Genomic DNA, 22,612 nt, shown 5'->3' with positions numbered 1-22,612 from the left:
CTTGTAGATCTGCTATTTTTCAATAGCTAAAGCATAACATAATGCTAACACCAAAAGGGGTTCCCGCCCGAAATGTGTTAACTGTTTATCCTTAGATTACCTACCCGGAGCAGAGAAGCGAGTCAAGCGAGTAATTCCAACATGTCCGTCATCTGTCCCAGGTTCTGTGCACCGCAGCCTGCACACGTCCCCCTGCACACTCGGCCAGAAGTTACCGTTTGTTTCACAAGTTGGGGATTAGAAAGAAAAAAAAACTATACAAGAACAAAAGACAAAGCAAATGCACAAAAAAGCATCTGTTTAAAGGACCACTTCACCACTTTTCAACCTATCTTCATATAATAGGTCCTCACTAATAATCATGATAAAATGGCACAATGCGTTTCTACTCAGTCCGTGTCTCATAGGAGGGCTGTGGGCAGTTCAGAAACCCGTCCACCAGTGACATCATCGATGGGGAATACAAGCTAATAGAAACGGCAGGCCTTCTAGTCCTGAAAAGTTGCAATGCGAAAATGATAGCCATTGTTCTCACGATAATACAAATCTAAACATTTTCATAAAAGAATATTGTTTTAAAAACAATCTGCCTAATGATGATGTCACTGGTGGACGGGTTTCTGAACTGCCCACAGCCTTCCTATGAGACACAGACTGAGTAGAAAAAAATGGTGCCATTTTATCATGATTATTAGTGAGGACCTATTATATGAAGATATGTTGAAAAGTGGTGAAGTGGTCCTTTAACCATTTCTTGGTTATTTCCTGGTGTGGCATCTATCATAATACATTTGGTGAAAATATAGGCTTGCATCCCATAACTGCTTTTTTTCGTCGCTTTTTTCATTTGTCGCTTTTTTCATTTGTCGCTTTTTTCGTTTGTCGCTTTTTCCGTTTGTCGCTTTTTCCGTTTGTCGCTTTTTCCGTTTGTCGCTTTTTTCGTTTGTCGCTTTTTTCGTTTGTCGCTTTTTTCATTTGTCGCTTTGTTCTGTCGCTTTTTTCGTTTGTCGCTTTTTATTCATTTGTCGCTTTTTATTCATTTGTCGCTTTTTTCGTTTGTCGCTTTTTTCGTTTGTCGCTTTTTTCATTTGTCGCTTTTTATGTTTGTCGCTTTTTTCGTTTGTCGCTTTTTTCGTTTGTCGCTTTTTATGTTTGTCGCTTTTTTCGTTTGTCGCTTTTTTCGTTTGTCGCTTTTTTCTTTGTCGCTTTTTTCATTTGTCGCTTTTTTCATTTGTCGCTTTTTTCATTTGTCGCTTTTTTCGTTTGTCGCTTTTTTAATTTGTCGCTTTTTTAATTTGTCGCTTTTTTCTTTTGTCGCTTTTTTCGTTTGTCGCTTTTTTCGTTTGTCGCTTTTTTCGTTTGTCGCTTTTTATGTTTGTCGCTTTTTTCGTTTGTCGCTTTTTTCGTTTGTCGCTTTTTTCTTTGTCGCTTTTTTCGTTTGTCGCTTTTTTCGTTTGTCGCTTTTTTAATTTGTCGCTTTTTTCATTTGTCGCTTTTTTCTTTTGTCGCTTTTTTTGTTTGTCGCTTTTTTCTTTTGTCGCTTTTTTCATTTGTCGCTTTTTTCATTTGTCGCTTTAAAACGGCCTGGCCAATCAGCAGCAGCTATAGGCGGGATAGCTGCCCCATCTGGCGGAGTCAGGTTACTATGTACCATCACTGTCGGACAGAAACCTTGTATCTAAAGGAAGGAGAAATGGTAGAACAAGGTAACGAGAAATACAAGCAAGTATAGAACCAATACAATGTGGGTCCATTTGGTTCCATGTGTATGCACTCAGAGTTACACGACGACAGTGCTTCAGGGCGTGGAGAGACAGTGAAACCCTGCTATTAAGCGTGCGGTCGCTGTGTTTTCCTGTGGTTCGACAAGCGAACCCAAATGTACTCATGTGGTAAACCCCACCCTTCTGCTACCACAAGCAGGGCAAAACAAACACCCAAGTATTATTATAAAAAAAAAACACACACCCCGTGTGAATTGAGGGGCGCTCTTATCATCATGACGTAACATAGACACACTGCCTGTTTGCTCAGACACTATGACGCAAAATTTTCCATTCATTTGTCAATTGGAATTTAATGTTTGTGTAGGATGAAGTTTGTGAACATGCACTAAAATATGGATATAGGAGGGGCTAGGCTACCATTTTGAGAGAGAGAGAGAGAGAGAGAGAGACAGACAGACAGACAGACAGACAGACAGACAGAGGTCTCTAGTGTGTGTGTGTGTGTGTGTGTGTGTGTGTGTGTGTGCGTGTGCGCAGTGATACTTGTTCGATGAAGACAATTTAAAAACAAATGTTGAAACAACTGCAACAATAATACAAAAAAAAATAGACAATCTACAAGCTCACAACGCTCAACGCATCACGAAACAACGTGGTGCTTTGTGAGCTTTTAGATCTGCTATTTCCACGTTTCGAGCTTGTGGATCTGCTGCTTTGGATGCTTTTGTGTGACGCTGTAGTGATGATCGAGTAGGGCCTTAATTTACCAAAAATCACAGAAGATAGAACATGAAGTTAAGAGGTTGATCTGCCCGACAGAATTTGAATACCTTGCTGAAAACCATCTAGTCTTAGAGAATCAGACTTGAGTGTTACTTTGTCTGTTTTCTTTTTTAAAGGTTTCATGACATTAACTTTCATTCATTTTCATTTTTCGTTTTTCTTTTAGGTTTTATGACTTCAATTTCACCCAAAACACACCCTGATGGACTTTGAACATTCAGTGGATTTTCTGTGTTCTGGCTGGAGTTTTCTCTGGGGTTTGGAAGCCTTTCGAGCTGCAATGAAAACAGGCAAAACAGTGAAAACAGTGACATCTCCTGGCAAATCCCATTGACATAATATGGGATTTGCAGGCTGTGACATCACAAACAGCAGGAAAATCAGAGCACTTGTTGGAGCCAGAAAACCCCAGACCACAGAAAATCTACTGTATGTTAAAGGTTCAGATTTTTTGGGTACAATTGAGCTCAGAAAACGTAAAATCTCAAAAATCTCAAAAATCTACAAGCTTCTATTTTTGACTAATGTTCCCCCCAGAATAGGCATGCTGGGGTTCAAGACAGTGGTTGAAGTAACGCATAAATCTTAAAAGCCACCTATAATTCCTAAAAGCCACTCATAAGTCGCGAAAGTCACTTATCTTACAAGTCACATATAAATGTGTCACAGTCGAACACCATGGCGTCATAATTCAGTTTAAAGTGTGTGTTCTGCTAACCACACTGGTGTCTGTGAACTTATATAGTATGTGTTCTGCTAACCACACTGGTGTCTGTGATAGTATAATCTTCCTGTTTTCTTTGTGCTGTCTCAGCCGTCGCCTTTTGATGTCGTTAAAAATAATCACGGCAGCAAAGTTGACACTTCCCAGTAATTGAGGCTCTGAAATTAGCATGGCTGAGAGTTGATGTGTCTGCCCGCAAAATATACAAAAATATGTATTGAAAATAGCAGATATCTCACGCACGCACGCACGCACGCACGCACACACGCACGCACACACGCACGCACGGTCAGTGGTTCTCAAAACTGTCAAGGCAGACCCCCAAGATTATTTGGCCGCGGACCCCACCACCTCAAAATATTGTGTTACAGGGAAGCAAGGATTTGAGTTGAAAATGTAAAAAACACATGTATATTCACAGAGCAAAAACAAATAAAATCTGTGTGAAGTGAGGGGTGCTCTTATCATCATACATCATCTTGACGTAACATAAATTCCCGTTGTCAATTCGAATTTAACTTGTGTATAGGACAAAAAAATACTGATTTGCTCAGACACATATGACGTAAATTCTCCATTCATTGTCAATGGGAATTTAATGTTTGTGTAAGATGAAAATCTACAGCCCTCTAGCCCTAGCGCCCTCAAAAAAGCAGATCTACAAGCTCACAGCGTGTCAGTTTGTGCTGCACTATGAGCTTGTAGATCTTCTATTTTTGAACAGCCAAAGTATAAAATAAAGGTTAAAGCGGTTAAAATCTAAGAATGACACGGATTGCTCTCCCCCATCTTAATGGGTTCAAAACCAAACGTGACGGTCATTCCACATCAAACGTTTATTCATGTCACTTTACGTGACCTTTGGGCTTGGCGCCGTCGCCTTGGACCTCTGGGCCACGTGTTGGACTACAAACAGAGCCTTTAATGCTGACCTTTGGATGGCCTGGAGAGGTCATGTTTGACCACACGTCTTTACTTTTTTAGAAATGCATGCGAACTGACTAAATGATGAGGGGACTAATTATGCCGCGACACCAATAAGTGGATACAGATATCTGTGTGTGTGTGTGTGTGTGTGTGTGTGTGTGTGTGTGTGTGTGTGTGTGTGTGTGTGTGTGTGTGTGTGTGTGTGTGTGTGTGTGTGTGTGTGTGTGTGTGTGTGTGTGTGTGTGTGTGTGTGTGTGTTGTTTGAACAAATCATTTCATCAATGTGATCAGCTGTTATGGAAGCCAGCTTTTCTTTGATTTCATAATCTCATTTTGTTTTGTTGAGATAGTGCTCTATAGTCTCACACCTTCCTCTTGACAATACAACCTAGATTCTCTTTGGCATTCAGGTCAGGGATGTTGGTCGGTCTGTTAAGCACAGTAATACCATGGTCAGTACACCGATTACTAGTAGTTTTGGCACTGTGGGCAGGTGCCAAGTCCTGCTGGAAAAGGACATCAGCATCTACTCCATCAAGTGCTCTGAAATATCCTGATAGGTGGCTGTGTTGACTTAACCTGACTCTGCCAGATTGCGACAGGTTTGAGTTCACACGTTCCCCCTTCCTGCAGGGCATCTGGGCTCTCTCAAGCAGAAACAATAAACAAAAATGATGATATCTCCATAATAATTTCGAGTTGTAGTCCTGTTAGGTTGTGTTTACATTTGCGCTGTGGCACAGCTTCAATATGTCACCAGTCTCGCGTTGATCCCGCCTCTAGCGGCCGCATACGGCTGCATATCGCTCCGGTCTGATTTGGACCGGAGTACATCGTCTCTGCCTGAGAGACACCAGACTCACCCTTCTGGCAGAATGCAAATGTTGTCCAGCAGGGGGAGTGGTTCCACCAGGCTAGTGTTGACTCTGGACTTGATACAACACAGTGGACCGACACCAGCAGATGACATGGCACCCCAAATCATCACTGACTGTGAAATCTTCACACTGGAATCAACACAGCCATCTTTCCAGGAGATTTTAGAGCAATGTGTGCTTCTGAATATTTCCAATTTCTACTTTACTATCTCAAAGGCAAATATTGTACTTTTACTCCACTACAATATTTAAAAACTATAGTTACTAGTTACTTTGTAGATTTTGATTAGTATTTCAAAACATACATTACCCACTACAATTTGTGAGCTTGGGGATCTGCTATGGTGTGCCATATTAGGGAGATCAACATGGCATCGGCTTCCCTGATTGGTGCACCCATCCCATCAGCCTCATTGATTGGCCAAGCTTCATGCGACATTTGAAGCTCTGTACTATAATATAAGAGTTAGAGTTCACAATGCAACTCAATTTCTTTACCCAGTAAGCATATTATAAATATAATTAAGTCAAAGTTAATGTCCAAAATGTCACGCTGGACTTTGCATCTGAATGGAGGACCACACAGAGATTTCCATGCTGGTGTTGCGGTTGGAGACAAGGTGTACTACTTTAAAGCGAATGGTAACGTCTACGACAGGGAGCACATGAATGTACACGTCTTCAACACGGTGTCTTTGCGCTGGAGGAAGTTGCCCAGACTGATAACGGAATTAGAACGTCCCTTTGAGGTTCCCTCCAAGCTTCCCGCCATGCTAGACTATTACACAGCTGTACTAATACAAGATACCATCTACCTCTGGGGCTGGTATGGTAAGCACTCAAAGAAGTCCCGCAATGTCCTGTTTGGGTTTGACGTCAGCAGCCACAGATGGTTCAAGCCCAAAGTTTCCGGGACTCTTCCAGAGGAGAAGCCTAACTATGTGGTATCGGTCTTGGGGAAGGTTATCTATATCTGTGGAGGATGCATGAGGCCGACTGGACTCACTAATGACATCTACAAGTTGGACACCACCACGATGGTCTGGGCGTTAATCGACACCAGGGGCACTCTGCCACCTTCTTCGGAACCTCATTTTTCCACCATCATCGAGACAAAGTTGTTTGTATTTGGACTCAATCACACCATCTGTGTGTTTGATACCGAGACCAACTGTTGGCTGGGCACACCTTCTGCACAGCTCCCAGGAGAATGCTGGGACCGTTCAACCTCTGATGGACCGTGCAATGTCTGTAATCTCACTAGGGAGAAATGCTGTTGTCCGGACTCTAATCATTCAGCCTTTGCCCACAATGGAGAGCTGTACATATTCCGTAGCTGCAGCACCAAACAGAACTTCACTGATCTATGGAAGTTCAACCCAGAGACCTTCTCCTGGATGAAAACTGAACCCAAAGGCCTTGGCCCGAGTCCAACGACTAGTATGTGCTGTTGCAGGGTGGGAGATCGCATCTTCTTCTTTGGAGGAAAGAGCACACCCGATGACCTGTACATCTTAGACTTGAGTCCCTGTCTTAAGACCTTATGCAAGCTAGCGGTTACTCAGCACAGCCTGGAGCAATCGGAACTTCCACCTAACATCAAGTGGGAAATGGCAGCTATGGCTACTAAAAGCAACAGAACATAATAAACCAAATATGTTTTGTATTAAGAGATGGGACATATTTTTGAACAGTCATTTTACCTTTTATTTTGTTGGTTTTGAGTTGTTCCTGATAACGCACATGCTTTGTTCCATGCTGCACAAGATGCTACGCATTGTATTGGTTTTCTTTTGAGCAAAGTATTAACTGAGTATTTCCGTTAATGCATTATTGATGCTCAGTGTTGTGTGTAGTGGGGACCACCACAGTAAGAGCTTCACCCTTGCCTGCTGCACGGAATCCAACATGGCACAGTACGCAAAGCTGTGTGATGGTCAAGGAAGCCATTAACACCCTCCGCGCCATTGCCGAAGACCTTTGTCAATTGTGCTTTTATAGTGCATTCGATGGATCGAGCCATAATGCTACTTACGCTAGCCGGTTAGCTAGCTGTGTTAGCAAAGCACTGGATCGTTCATCTTAGATCGTCGTCGCCATAATAATCCATTCTATCCGTTTCCTTCAATCGCCTGTATCTCCTATTCCTTGTCCCAGATGGCATTTTGGTCAAAACAGCGTTTCTTTGATGGCACAGAGACGGCGATGTGGAGCTCTCCAGTGCCCCGGCATAGATCGATCATGTAAACAAAGGCTGTCTCGGCTCCGTCTAGCTTGCTGGGATAATCCACTTCCGGTCGACTGAAAATGTCGCTTTTCAAAATAAGAGCTCGACTGGAAAAAATGCTGGCGTGAATTAGGTCCTAATTTTTCAATAAATGATAAATGGGTTAAGGTCTGTTGCACTCAAAATGGATCGCATACACACACAGCAAAGCTGCAAATGTGCTTTTCAAGAAGATGAGTTTCCCCCTCTCCTCAGCTGTGATATACGACTCTTCATTGGCAACTGTATCAGAACAATAGCCCTTTAGACAGGCCTCAGGAAAAGGCAACGAACCTTTGAGCATAGTGGGTTTCTCAACACCACGCCTCCATGATGCAGCTTTGAGTGTGTGTCACAGAGTAAAGGTGGTTGCACACCGGCCGCGTTTTTTCGGAAAACCGATGGAGAAACGCCGCTAAAAATCCGAATTCGCATCCGATTCGCGCCCGGTGTGTGGAGACCTTAAGTCCTTGCAGTGCCAGCAATGGATGTGATGAGTGTCGGGGAGTTAAACTTTAAAGCTACCAAAGATTCTTTCACTGTTTTCCCAAATTGCACTGCACAAACTCAAAGACGGCATGAGGACAAATTAATGTGGACATTATCAGATGCCTCTACCATTAAAACTGTGGCCACACTTACGTGATAATAAAGAAAAGCCTGCTGAAGCTACATTCAGCCACATTTGAAGAGGGTTCTGCACAGATGGAAATCACATCACAGGGTGCGTCACGGGGACAAACCGTAACAAATGCGCTACCTACTGTATCTCCAACGTCTGACCCGCGTGCTGCTACGACTAATAGACTCCCAAACACACAAAGTCACTTGTTGGAGCGGTTATCACCGCTCAAAGAATAAAGAAAATAAATACCTCAAAGGATGCAATTGCGAGAACTGTCCACACGAGATCCAGAAGTGAAAAGGGCCCTGGCAATGCAAACAGAACCCACAGAACCAGTGAGAAGCACTGCCAAGGTCAAAGATCTGCACCACCTTGATGTCTTGCTAGATACAGACCGTATCCTCAAGGTGGGAGGAGGTCTCCACCACGCATCCCTCCCTGGTTCATTCAAGCACCCAAGAGCCAGCCATCATCCCTCTCATGTGACAAATGTGATAGCTCTCAGCCATGAAAGAGACAAAGCATCAGGGAAAAGACATGAAAGTGTCATGCCGGTGGCATGTGGAAGCGCCAAATAAAGACCACAGAGAGTGTTCTGAACTCCATTGGACACTCGACGATGGGGCGGCGGTGGCTCAGGGGTAGAGTGGCTGGATGGTAACCGCAAGGTTGCCTGTTCGAACCCGGGCTCCCTCAGAGTTAGTGTCGAAGTGTCCTTGAGCAAGACTCTGAACCCCTAATTGCTCCTGATGTGCAGGTTGGTGCCTTGCATGGTTTCCGCTGCCATCGGTGTATGAATGTGTGTGTGAATGGGTGAATGTAATGCACAATCTATGTAAAGCGCCTTGGATAAAGGCGCTATATAAATGCACCATTTACCATTTAACGATGCTTCGCTACGGGCTCTACTCCATGAAGCCATGGCTTCGCTACGGGCTCTACTCCATGAAGCCATGGCTTCGCTACGGGCTCTACTCCATGAAGCCATGGCTTCGCTACGGGCTCTACTCCATGAAGCCATGGCCATAGTCAACAGTCGACCCCTCAGCCCTCAACAGTCATGACAGCCTACAACCACTCACCACCAATCATCTGACCCGCATTAAGTCCAGCACAGCCCTGCCTCCACCTGGTGCTTTCCTATGTTGAGTATCTGCACAAAGTCATCGCCAGACAGCGTTGAAATGGCAATAGGAGATAAGAGACTGAATAAGACAGGCGGACGTTTGAGTAAACAAGCGGTGTTTTAGCGTCCTGTGCAGACGTTACTTCTGCTGTTAGAAGCTTCTTAAGCCCGGCACAGTTGAATGGACACTATAATTAGTTTAATTCAATTGTGTTAGTTTATTAGGTTTATTATTTGATATGAAAGTGTTCATAATTTAGGTGTCAGATGGATATGCCCATTGAACAATCATTAGTTTTATTGTGAAATGTACCTGTTCTAAGTCAAGATCCCTTTTTAGTTTTGTGAGTTTTAAGGTTTTTATTTTGAAATTAATTTTGATGACATACTTACTATAGCGTGACAGCAGAGAGGAAATCTAGATTATCAAACTGACATTGCATTTTATATTTTATTTCATTTTTATTCATTCATTCATTCATTCATACAAGAGGCAATTTTTGTAAGTGGCAAATCTTATTGTCTCAGATATTGTGTGTCCAGATGCAACAGCCGACCTCTTCACTTCTTTGATCTCTTCAACAGGGGGTCCGAGACCCCCAGGGGGTCCCCAGGGGGTCCTCAGAGATACTGATCTCTTCAACAGGGGGTCCGAGACCCCCAGGGGGTCCTCAGAGATACTGATCTCTTCAACAGGGGGTCCGAGACCCCCAGGGGGTCCTCAGAGATACTGATCTCTTCAACAGGGGGTCCGAGACCCCCAGGGGGTCCTCAGAGATACTGATCTCTTCAACAGGGGGTCCGAGGGGTCCAAGACCCCTAGGGGGTCCTCAGAGATACTGATCTCTTCAACAGGGGGTCCGAGACCCCCATGGGGTCTTCAGAGATACTGATCTCTTCAACAGGGGGTCCGAGACCCCTAGGGGGTCCTCAGAGATACTGATCTCTTCAACAGGGGGTCCGAGACCCCCAGGGGGTCCTCAGAGATACTGATCTCTTCAACAGGGGGTCCGAGACCCCTAGGGGGTCCTCAGAGATACTGATCTCTTCAACAGGGGTCCAAGACCCCTAGGGGGTCCTCAGAGATACTGATCTCTTCAACAGGGGGTCCGAGACCCCTAGGGGGTCCTCAGAGATACTGATCTCTTCAACAGGGGTCCAAGACCCCTAGGGGGTCCTCAGAGATACTGATCTCTTCAACAGGGGGTCCGAGACCCCAGGGGGTCCTCAGAGATACTGCGGGGGAGCCGCTAAATCTTTGTGTGATAGGGTTTTTATTATTTTATTTTTACATGCACTTGAACCCTTACATTCCCATTCAGGGGTAACATTGGTAAATGGTGCATTTACCGGTATACAGTATAGCGCCTTTATCCAAGGCGCTTTACATAGATTGTGCATTACATTCACCCATTCACACACGCATTCATACACCGATGGCGACGGAAACCATGCAAGGCCCCAACCAGCACATTAGGGGCAATTAGGGGTTCAGTGTCTTACATTAGGCGGAAATAACAGAGTGACAAGTTGGTGATGAGGTTTGGTGTACAGGGAAAAAGATCAGGCCAAGTCCAAGTACCGAGCCAACGGTCAAGTTTACATTACAGTATTGACGGTTTAAGTTGCTAAAGGTCTGAACACACATTTAACATGATTCTAATATGTAGTGGGGGACTGCATGGGGCTCCTTGCTTAGGGGTCCCTGGCCTGGAAAACATTGACGATCCCTGCTGTAAAGTAACCCCCAATTGTCGTGACTGATTTGTCTCTGTCTCCACTGTAGTAGGCCTATCTCACAGCCCCCTTTCCACGCCCACTTCCGGTAAATAGTGGTGTCTTTAGCATTTACACGTTTTTTTCTCTGGAGAATCTAAGTACATTTTCTAATGTAAAAATGTGACAGACCAATATTATTATGAAGCAAACAAGATGGTAAATCAGCTCGAACAGATAGAACAAACCTTACCTTGAGAAAACAAAAGTTGTAGACTTAAATTACCTCTGTTAACATGTAGAGTCTATGGAGTGACGTCACGCTATCACCACTAACCCCGAAAGGGGGCGTATTTAGGGGGCGGGGACATTCTGTGAGATAGGCTTATTACCAGCATTGCGGTGCCACAAATCTCCCCATTTCTCCATGTCAAGGCTTGGACGTCCGACTGACTCCCCGTAGAAGTCACATCTCGTGTCTGTAGGTAGACATTACGGCATGCACGCACGCACACACACAAATGTTAAACCACTCGAGCCCTTTCGAGACAGTCAAGGCTTTTTTTTCCTGATAGTTTATTTTAGATTTGGAGAAAGGAGAAGACATTTTTATTTCATCTAGTTAGGCACTGGTCTACTCGGGAGTAATGCAAGTCTGGACTTTAGTATGAGTCTTCTTGGTTTGCTTGCTCAGGTGTAAACAGAAAAGGATGAGGTAATAGAATCCGAATTCCGAACCACGTCGGACCCACTTGACGATAATAAAACACAAGCTCGTCAACTGGGTTATGGACATTATACAAGTAAGCACAGTGACTGTCTCCAATGGATAAAGTGAAACTTGGTGACACGTAGCAGGTCAACCTTCCTTACCTCATCAAGACTTAACAAAACAGAACAAAAGCTGTAGGTTTTGCATATTGCGGTTGAATGAGATGTAAAGCCCAGACCATGTAGTTTGTTTATACTGTGTGACAGAGTTGCGCAAACGGTTCACTCACGCCCTCCTGAATTTATTCCGTATTTTTTGGAAAGCACCACCTTTGCATGATGGAGTCGATTTATATTATTTAGGTAACTATAAAAACGGTTTGCATCTGTGATAAAGTGAAAAGAAGTGCAGCGCTAAGGTAACACGGTGTAATCATCATTTGGGTGTACGTACTGTATCTGCAAACACACATGCCATTGATTATATTAGGGCAGATTCATGTATTTCTTGGCCCGGCAAAATAATAATATAAAATAATCCTTTCGATCATGGCCGGCCCAAACATTGCCTAGCTGAAACCCTACTTAACCCATTTTGGGCGGGAACCCCTTTTGGTGTTTTAACTAAGCATTATGTTATACTTTAGCTATTGAAACATAGCAGATCTACAAGCTCATAACGCGCCACCGAGTGGCGCGCTACGAGCTTGTAGGTCTGCTATTTTTGAAAAATTGTAAAAAATGCGGCACAAATCTTTGAATATATATTATTTCAGAATCCTTTTTTTTGAGTGGTGTAAACCACTCCTACAACTGGCTTTGTTGTGCAGAAAAAATGAGCATGGTTGCTATGTTCACCCTGTTATGTTCACCCTGCTATGTTCACCCGGGTGAACAGGGTGAACATAGCAACCATGCTCATTTTTTCTGCACAGAAAAAAACCCCTGTTCACCCGGGTGTGATTTCATCACACCCGGTCAGACATGATTTAATTACGTCAGACAGGCTATATAAGACCTTACACCACTCAGTTCACACGGGTGTGATTTTTATTTCGACGTCAGGCCTAAATGGGTTAAACAGTACATTAATACATTATTAATATGTATCTGAATACATTGGAGGTGAGTGGTCTCTCTCTCTGAGCAGTCCAGTGTGTAGATTCTAGCGATCCCATGGCAGGACCGTCAGTTAAGGCACAATAAAGCCGCATCATGAAGTCTTTCAATGAATGTTGCCACTCTAATGCTTTGGCGATCAATGTGGTCATATTAGGGAGACCATGAAGGAGCTTCTCTGATTGGTCCATTCCACCCATTAACTTCATGGATTGGTCAAGCTTCACGTGAACATTTGTGTCTCTGCACCAATAACTGTTGGAGCGCACAACACGACTCCAGTCTACTTCTAGTGAATTGTGTCGATTTATGCTTATCTACAAAGCAAGAGTTGAATAAATCCAGTGACATCAACGTTAGTGCTTATTGTCTACGATGCTACACTGGACGTTTCGTCTGAAGGGAGGAACACACAGAGATTTCCATGCTGGTGTCGCGGTCGGACACAAGGCGTACTACTTTAAACCACATGGTAGCGAATACTACAGGGATCGCATGGATGTGCACGTTTTCAACACAGTGACTTTGCGCTGGGAGAAGTCGCCTCAACTGTTGACAGAATCAGGACACCCCCTTGAGGTTCCCTCCAAGGTTCCCGCCAGGCTCGACAAATACTGTATGTATGTCCTGATAGGACATACGGTATACCTCTGGGGGTGGAGAGATATTTACACAAAGAAGTACATCAGTGTCCTTTTTGAATTTGATGTCGACACCCATAGATGGTTCAAGCCGAAGGTTTCTGGGACTGTTCCAGTGGCGTATAATAGCTACTCGGTCTGTGTTTTGGGGAAGATCATTTATATATGTGGAAGTCGCAACAGTCGCCCTGCGGACATCTACAAGTTGGACACCAGCACAATGTTATTGTCCTTAATTAACACCAGGGGCATTCCACCAGATACTTCATCTATGTATCACTTTGCCACCATCATTGGGACAAAGATGCTTGTTTGTGGTTATTGGGGCAATAATTGGATCCGAGTGTTTGACACAGAGACTGACAGCTGGCTAGAAACACCTTCTGCACACCTCCCGGAGCGACCTGCCTGGGGTTATGACAATGCACTCACCTACAACGGAGAGCTGTACATGTTTGTAGGAAGAAGCAAACAGGACTGTGGAACATCAGAATATCTGTGGAAGTTCAACCCAGGATGCAACTCCTGGAAGAAGGTCGAGCTGAAGGGGAGCGGCCCGGGTCCAACATATACCATGTGCTGTTGCATGGTGGGAGACCGCATACTTTTCCCCGGGGGACAGAACACGACCGATGAGCTGTACATCTTAGACCTGAGTCCTAGTCTGAAGACGTTGTGCAAGCTAGCGGTTCTACAGTATGATCTGGAACAATCAGATCTCCCACACAACCTCAGGTGGGAACTGGCACCCATGACCACCAACAGCAACGAAAAGAAAAGAACATGAGTGTGCTCGTACACGCATGTGCGCGCGCACGCACCCACACACACACACACACTTTTTGTTTAAGAATTAATCAGTATGTATATGCCACACTTGAGCATTTATTTAGACATGAGACACAGAGAGTGGAACCCATGTTGTCGGTGCGGCACTGGCCCCGTCGTTCCTGCTGCATGTGTTCTCTGACCACTGGTCAGATTTTCTTCATCCTTGGCCGGCCGTGTTGATTTAGTGTCGCTCCATCAGTCACGCCTCCATCTATGGCCGTCGGTCCCTCACGAGGCGTCGGTCCAGCGCCCGGCAGCCGGCGAAAGCTAGAGTGCTCAACAGGACCGAAAAGTATATACATATTTTGTTTAAGTCACTCCAGTAAAAGTAAACGCTATGACCAAACTATACCACATGCTATACGTAAGACTCATATACTGTAGTGTATACAATACTGTGCAGACCAAAAGTGGATGCAATGTTTCGACACGAAACCAATCACAAATCCCGCAGACAATCAGCGCAGCGCGCCGTGTCCCTCTCCCCTCACTCCATGCAGCTGTCCTTCATTGATCCGCAGAGGGAGGGGAGTTGTCATTGATCCCGGGAGCAGCCCAGGGTCTTATTAAAACAACTGCTACTCGTCCCCAAAGCAAACGCAAGACGCGCAACTTACCTCACATATCTGATCTGACTCCATGCGGGGCCACGCATTGATTTACTAGGTTGGTGTTTGCATGTGTCAAATCCCCCCCCCCCCCACACACACACACAAACACACACATTCATGCACGCACTCGCACACTCAGCACGTGTCTGTGTTACTATACTTGTGAGGATGTCCACATTTTGAGACAGGAATTTTATTAATGGCGTTTTTACCATTATGTTGTCATTTGTAAATGGCCGATAATAGATGATCTACTTCTGGACTGGACCGAAACCTATAGTGTAACTACATGTCTAACCCTAACTCTAACCTGAATAATTTTCTAATTCTAACCTTATTAATCTAAAATAAAATCACACCCGTGTGAACTGAGTGGTGCAGTGACGTCACACACTAACCATAGCAACCATGCTCATCTGTACGTGGTGCCACGTACAGGTGTACAGGTACACGGGTACAGACAAAGCTGGTTATTGGAGTGGTTTGCACCACTCAAAAATACAAGAATCATTCCGCTATATGAAACAGCCATTTTCTTCCATGATGACCTGCAGGAGAAATGGTCTCAAACTGAACTTGTGGGGGCATTTGGCCCTCACAAGTATAGTAATATGAGTGCACGCTCGCACGCACGCACGCACGCACGCACGCACACACACACACAAGTGCAGCTATAACTGGCTGCACGTATACATGCCCAGCTGTAATTTGTGATAGCCGATCAAACTTCCTCACCAACCCACCAGTCAATATCATATAGCACACACACACACACACACACACACACACACACACACACACAGCTAATAGGAATAAACATTTCACCTTTTGTCTAAACAATGGAGTCCAGTGTGTATTCCCTGAAGCCATAGCGAGGTCAATGGGTGATGTGGTCAGATACATAACTGGGCTTTCCTTGATTTTTAAATGGCTCGCCTCCCACACTGGAGCCTGTGGGCAGATCAATAGCCAGTCATATTCGGCAGAGAGGTGAGCCTAGGTACAACTTTAATTGTCACAGTCTGAAGACTCTTCTTAGCCACTTAATACGTTGCCGAGCGGAGTCCCTCAGGGCTCCGTACTGGTGTATGTATTGCTTTTCCCCTGTTTTCGCTCCGCATTAGAGAGAGAGCGCGAGTGCATTTTCCGGCATCGCCGCCTTCAGACAATAACAGCAGTGATTCCGTATTAGCTGTCATGTCCGACACCCTACAGTATACCCCAAACCCTGACCCCATAACCTCACAGGGAAGCTGTCATGTCCGACACCCTACCCCAAACCCTGACCCCATAACCTCACAGGGAAGCTGTCATGTCCGACACCCTACCCCAAACCCTGACCCCATAACCTCACAGGGAAGCTGTCATGTCCGACACCCTATACCCCAAACCCTGACCCCATAACCTCACAGGGAAGCTGTCATGTCCGACACCCTACCCCAAACCCTGACCCCATAACCTCACAGGGAAGCTGTCATGTCCGACACCCTACCCCAAACCCTCACCCCATAACCTCACAGGGAAGCTGTCATGTCCGACACCCTCTACCCCAAACCCTCACCCCATAACCTCACAGGGAAGCTGTCATGTCCGACACCCTATACCCCAAACCCTGACCCCATAACCTCACAGGGAAGCTGTCATGTCCGACACCCTACCCCAAACCCTAACCCCATAACCTCACAAGAAAGCTGTCATGTCCGACACCCTCTACCCCAAACCCTAATCCCATAACCTCACAGACACCCTACCCCAAACCCTAACCCTATAACCTCACAGGGAAGCTGTCATGTCCGACACCCTCTACCCCAAACCCTGACCCCATAACCTCACAGGGAAGCTGTCATGTCCGACACCCTATACCCCAAACCCTGACCCCATAACCTCACAGGGAAGCTGTCATGTCCGACACCCTCTACCCCAAACCCTAACCCCATAACCTCACAGGGAAGCTGTCATGTCCGACACCCTAAACCCCAAACCCTGACCCCATAACCTCACAGGGAAGCTGTCATGTCCGACACCCTCTACCCCAAACCCTGACCCCATAACCTCACAGGGAAGCTGTCATGTCCGACACCCTACCCCAAACCCTGACCCCATAACCTCACAGGGAAGCTGTCATGTCCGACACCCTACCCCAAACCCTGACCCCATAACCTCACAGGCAAAGACACCCTATACCCCAAACCCTAACCCCATAACCTCACAGGGAAGCTGTCATGTCCGACACCCTACCCCAAACCCTAACCCCATAACCTCACAGGGAAGCTGTCATGTCCGACACCCTATACCAAACCCTAACCCCATAACCTCACAGGGAAGCCACGGGTGATTTTTAACCAGCCACGCGTGTGTCCTTCCGGCAACGCATGTCGGGAGCCATGTTGACCAGCAGGGGGGAGTGTGACAAAATACGCCGAGAATGCACTCGATCCTTCTGCCGCGTTAAATGTCTTTGCTGCAAATGGCCGATATGCGCGCCTCACTCATAAGCGTTGCGTCGCTAGCACATACTAGAGCATGTCTGAAATAAGTGTCAGAGCTGAAATGTAAATGCTTAAACATGTAGCTAGGTGTAATGTTAGAGACCACAGAAGTGAACCTTTCAAGCCTGTTTTCTCAACTCACTGTTTTCTGCAAGACATTACTCTATAAGCCATATCTCCAAAACTAGGGGGTCAAACTGAACAACCAATGTGTCAATTTGAAGCTATGATTCCCTGCTTTCATATGACATGAAAAAACGAAAATTAAAAAAAATCCAATAGCAGTCCCTCAGTCAAATTTTGTCACATATATGTCCGAGATTGTTTCTTCAAATTTGAAAGTAGCAACCAATATAGCAGATCCACACGCTCAAAACACGTGACGCATTTTCAGCTTGTAGATCTGCTGTTTTTGCTACTTTTGTGTGACAAAAGTAGCAAAAACAGCTGTGTGGCGAAGGCGAGCATTGAAGCTGCACTATATACTGTATGTAACTTTCCTATTCTACCTCGGATTCGAACCCGGATACAAACCCGGTTTCCTGCACAAGTGCTGGCATGTTTTACCATTGAGCTAATAGAGGCTCAAGGCATATATTGAATCTTGACCTCCAGGTCAAAATTCGAGCCATCCTTTGTCTAGGTGAGACATGACCTTTGACACGATCTACACGTCTCGATAAAAGACAAAATACAACCACTCCAATCGGAGAACTTATATTGTATTGAACATACTGTACCAATATTGGTCAAAATGACATTTTTATTTTAAAAAGTTACATATAGTGCCACTTATTTTTGCGAACAATAAGATTGGCTACTTTCGATCCAAATCTGTTGCTTCGTGCCAGCGGCTGCAGTTTGAAACTTGGAGGCACTAAGCCAGTGGTTCCCAAAGTGGGGTCCGGGGACCCCCAGGGGTACCTGAGGGAGTTCCAGGGGGTCCCCAGCTAAATGATAGTTTGGAACCAAATGGACCCTTTATGGGTCTGTAACTCTGAGAGTGTATACAAATGGAACCAAATGGACCCGTTAGGGTCCATTTGGTTCCATTTGTACACTCTCAGAGTTAAATCAACATTGATTTTACAATATAAATTGGTGGTCCCAGAGATAGAAATGCCATTAAATGGGGGGTCTGTAGACTACTAATGCATGTCAAACTGGGGGTCCTTGAAATTAAACAGGTTGAGAATCTTCTCTTATGGGGGTCCCTATATATCTTTTCAAATGGGGGTCCACGGGCCAATTAGTGTCAATTTGGGGGTCCTTGGCATGAACAAAATGGGAACCACTGCAATAAGCTCTGTGGACATGTAGCAGCGATATTGGAGGTGGTATCAAAGATATCCACGTATTGCGGTTGAGTACTTTGTCAGCCAATGGTGGGTAGGTGTGTCTGTGCTGTCTCGCCACTTCTTGGAGGAGGGGCTGTTAAAATCTGCACTGCCCCCTCTGCCTCCCCTGCTATTACAAATGGAGATCAATTATCATGCAATAGTACTATCGACTCACGGACACACACACCCACACCCACAAACACGCACGCACGCACGCACGCACGCACGCACGCACGCACGCACGCACGCACACACACACACACACACACACACACACACACTGCGTGGGGGAGTTGACAATTGATTTATTTCTTGCTGTTTGCACAATCTCCCTTTACACCTTATGATGACATTACTGTCAGATTCCTGTTCTCTTCATTCATCTCAGTCCTACTTTCACACCTGTTGCCACCACTATCATTCCCACTGCCTGCCAGTTTTTAACATGTTGTGGCTCCCATGATGGTCCAGTGCCACATTTTTGCCCTTTTCCTGCCTTATATATTTGGATTACTCTGTATAGGACTGCCTTCATGGGTCAGACCCGTCTCCCTTCATGGGTCAGACCCGTCTCCCTTCATGGGTCAGACCTGTGTCCCTTCCATGCCTTTAAAGTCCTGGTGATTTACTTTTTTTTTTTGTGTGTCATTTCGTTTTGAAGTTCCAGTCCATAGACTTGGCTGGCAAATAATTGCATCATAACTACCTAAAACAAAAAAAAGTAAAGTTCATAGACTGGCGACCGGTTATTTTAAATTAGGCTCTAAGACTTCGTACACACACCTACACAACAAATGTTCGGTCCATGTGCGCTGTCTGATTGCTGCTCCAATTCATTTTCAGTCAGTTTTTGTTTGATGATCAATCAGCAATCAGCAATCAAACACAAATGTTTGATCAAACCATGTGACTCCCATTGGAAAAGCATTGTGGTGGCCCCAAAAAAAACGAAAAAACTACCAAACATTGCTTGATTGGTGTTTGGTACGTGTGAATGAGGCCTAAGCAAACATTAAATGTCCATAGATTAGGCTGCCACATGACGCAATTTGGGAAAGCCATGCATTGGACGTGCTGGCGCCCCTCAAACAGTACAGAGCCATGAAGCCAGGTTCCGTTTACAAAGTCTAGAGCAGGGGTTCTCAACCCGTGGGTCGCGACCCCTCGGGGGGTCGCCAAATTATTTTAGGGGGTCCCCAAATTATTTTCAAAAAAAAAAAAAAGATTTATTTTTAAATTTTATTTTCACCTTTTTTCAAAAATAGCAGACCTACAAGCTCGTAGCGCGCCACTCGGTGGCGCGCTATGAGCTTGTAGGTCTGCTATTTTTCAATAGCTAAATTATAACAATGCTTAAAACACCAAAAGGGGTTCCCGCCCAAAATGGTTTAAGGTTATTGTAGCAGTCAATTTATATTGGGGGTCGGGAGGGGGCGGGGCGGGGGTCCCGAGACATTGCCAAAGCATTTCCGGGGGTCCCCGGCCAAAAACGTTGAGAACCCCTGGTCTAGAGGGTTTAAGTCTTTCAAATAAGATAAACTAATTGTTGAAATTGTACTGCTATACTGAGTGCATTGGCGGTTCAACTTCTCGCTCCACAACACCCTATCCACCTCTCCTCTCTGCACAACACCCTATCCACCTCTCCTCTCTCCACAACACCCTATCCACCTCTCCTCTCTCCACAACACCCTATCCACCTCTCCTCTCTCCACAACACCCTATCCACCTCTCCTCTCTCCACAACACCCTATCCACCTCTCCTCTCTGCACAACACCCTATCCACCTCTCCTCTCTCCACAACACCCTATCCACCTCTCCTCTCTCCACAACACCCTATCCACCTCTCCTCTCTCCACAACACCCTATCCACCTCTCCTCTCTCCACAACACCCTATCCACCTCTCCTCTCTCCACAACACCCTATCCACCTCTCCTCTCTCCACAACACCCTATCCACCTCTCCTCTCTCCACAACACCCTATCCACCTCTCCTCTCTCCACAACACCCTATCCACCTCTCCTCTCTCCACAACACCCTATCCACCTCTCCTCTCTCCACAACACCCTATCCACCTCTCCTCTCTCCACAACACCCTATCCACCTCTCCTCTCTCCACAACACCCTATCCACCTCTCCTCTCTCCACAACACCCTATCCACCTCTCCTCTCTCCACAACACCCTATCCACCTCTCCTCTCTCCACAACACCCTATCCACCTCTCCTCTCTCCACAACACCCTATCCACCTCTCCTCTCTCCACAACACCCTATCCACCTCTCCTCTCTCCACAACACCCTATCCACCTCTCCTCTCTCCACAACACCCTATCCACCTCTCCTCTCTCCACAACACCCTATCCACCTCTCCTCTCTCCACAACACCCTATCCACCTCTCCTCTCTCCACAACACCCTATCCACCTCTCCTCTCTCCACAACACCCTATCCACCTCTCCTCTCTCCACAACACCCTATCCACCTCTCCTCTCTCCACAACACCCTATCCACCTCTCCTCTCTCCACAACACCCTATCCACCTCTCCTCTCTCCACAACACCCTATCCACCTCTCCTCTCTCCACAACACCCTATCCACCTCTCCTCTCTCCACAACACCCTATCCACCTCTCCTCTCTCCACAACACCCTATCCACCTCTCCTCTCTCCACAACACCCTATCCACCTCTCCTCTCTCCACAACACCCTATCCACCTCTCCTCTCTCCACAACACCCTATCCACCTCTCCTCTCTCCACAACACCCTATCCACCTCTCCTCTCTCCACAACACCCTATCCACCTCTCCTCTCTCCACAACACCCTATCCACCTCTCCTCTCTCCACAACACCCTATCCACCTCTCCTCTCTCCACAACACCCTATCCACCTCTCCTCTCTCCACAACACCCTATCCACCTCTCCTCTCTCCACAACACCCTATCCACCTCTCCTCTCTCCACAACACCCTATCCACCTCTCCTCTCTCCACAACACCCTATCCACCTCTCTGCACCTCTCTCTCCATCTCTCCACAACACCCTATCCACCTCTCCTCTCTCCACAACACCCTATCCACCTCTCTGCACCTCTCTCTCCATCTCTCCACAACACCCTATCCACCTCTCTGCACATCTCTCTCCATCTCTCCTCTCTGCAGTCTCCACCTCTGCTGCCCTCCCCTCTCCTCCTCTCCTGTAACTGAATTGTTCTTTCTCATTCAATCAATACTCGGCAGCAATTGCTCAAATTTATAGGAAAGAGAAGAAAAGATAAATAATACCCAGCGTGTTTCTGCATCCTTTCCCTGTGGCTTCCTGCAGCCAGCCATGAACGCCCAGGGTACTGTGTGTGTGCGTGTGTGTGTGCGTGTGCGTGTGCGTGTGAGTGTGAGTGTGAGTGTGTGAATGTGAGTGTGTGAATGTGAGTGTGAGTGAGAGTGTGTATGGGGTGGGGGGGGGGGGGGGTTAGTATGTGTTGTACAGGGTTGCATTTATAGTAACTGGTATCTGGTGGAAAAGCAGATGCCGACACTACCAAATTAAATAAACTGTACCACTGATGAGAAGGAAAAAAAAGTATGTACTCATGCAGGTACACACATGCACACAAATTGTAGAAGCAAATGTTTCACTTTTTGGTGTGTGTGTGTGTGTGTGTGTGTGTGTGTGTGTGTGTGTGTGTGTGTGTGTGTGTGTGTGTGTGTGTGTGTGTGTGTGTGTGTGTGTGTGTGTGTGTGTGTGTGTGTGTGTGTGTGTGTGTGTGTGTGTGGTGTTTTTTGTGCAGTCCTCTGGTCAGCGTGTTTTGGAGTTAATCACAGGCTGGACGGTTTGATGTCGGAGGATAGGAGGGGAGTTCAAAGAGTCAGGGCAGGGAGTCGGAGGGAAGATGGCCGCCTCGGCGCTGCCAGCAGTTGTTTAGCGTAATTGGTGCTGTCAGTCGCGTTTCCCTTCATTACGGCATTCACAGCCCGCAGGGAGTGTGTGTGCGTGCGTGCGTGCGTGCGTGCGTGCGTGCGTGTGTGTGTGTGTGTGTGTGCGCATGCACAAACAGGTATACATAGTGTACGCGCACTTGCCCACACGCAAAGAAAAATAAA

General features: G+C 46.0%; 1 protein-coding gene across 1 annotated transcript; it reads left to right on the top strand.

The window, feature by feature from the left end:
- Positions 1–5,584: 5,584 nt before the first annotated feature.
- Positions 5,585–6,992, top strand: LOC306917179 (kelch domain-containing protein 3-like; the record flags this gene model as incomplete). Its single annotated transcript, XM_079495312.1, has 2 exons — positions 5,585–6,546; positions 6,896–6,992. The coding sequence occupies 2 exons, from the start codon at positions 5,585–5,587 to the stop codon at positions 6,990–6,992; spliced, it is 1,059 nt and encodes a 352-aa protein (XP_079351438.1).
- Positions 6,993–22,612: the final 15,620 nt, after the last annotated feature.

The sequence above is a fragment of the Electrona antarctica genome (assembly GCF_951216825.1).
Source record: "Electrona antarctica genome assembly, chromosome: 24".
In the NCBI taxonomy this organism is placed as follows: Eukaryota; Metazoa; Chordata; class Actinopteri; order Myctophiformes; family Myctophidae; genus Electrona; species Electrona antarctica.
The sequence above is the reverse complement of the archived record's forward strand: the minus strand, read 5'-3'. Positions and strand labels throughout refer to the sequence as shown.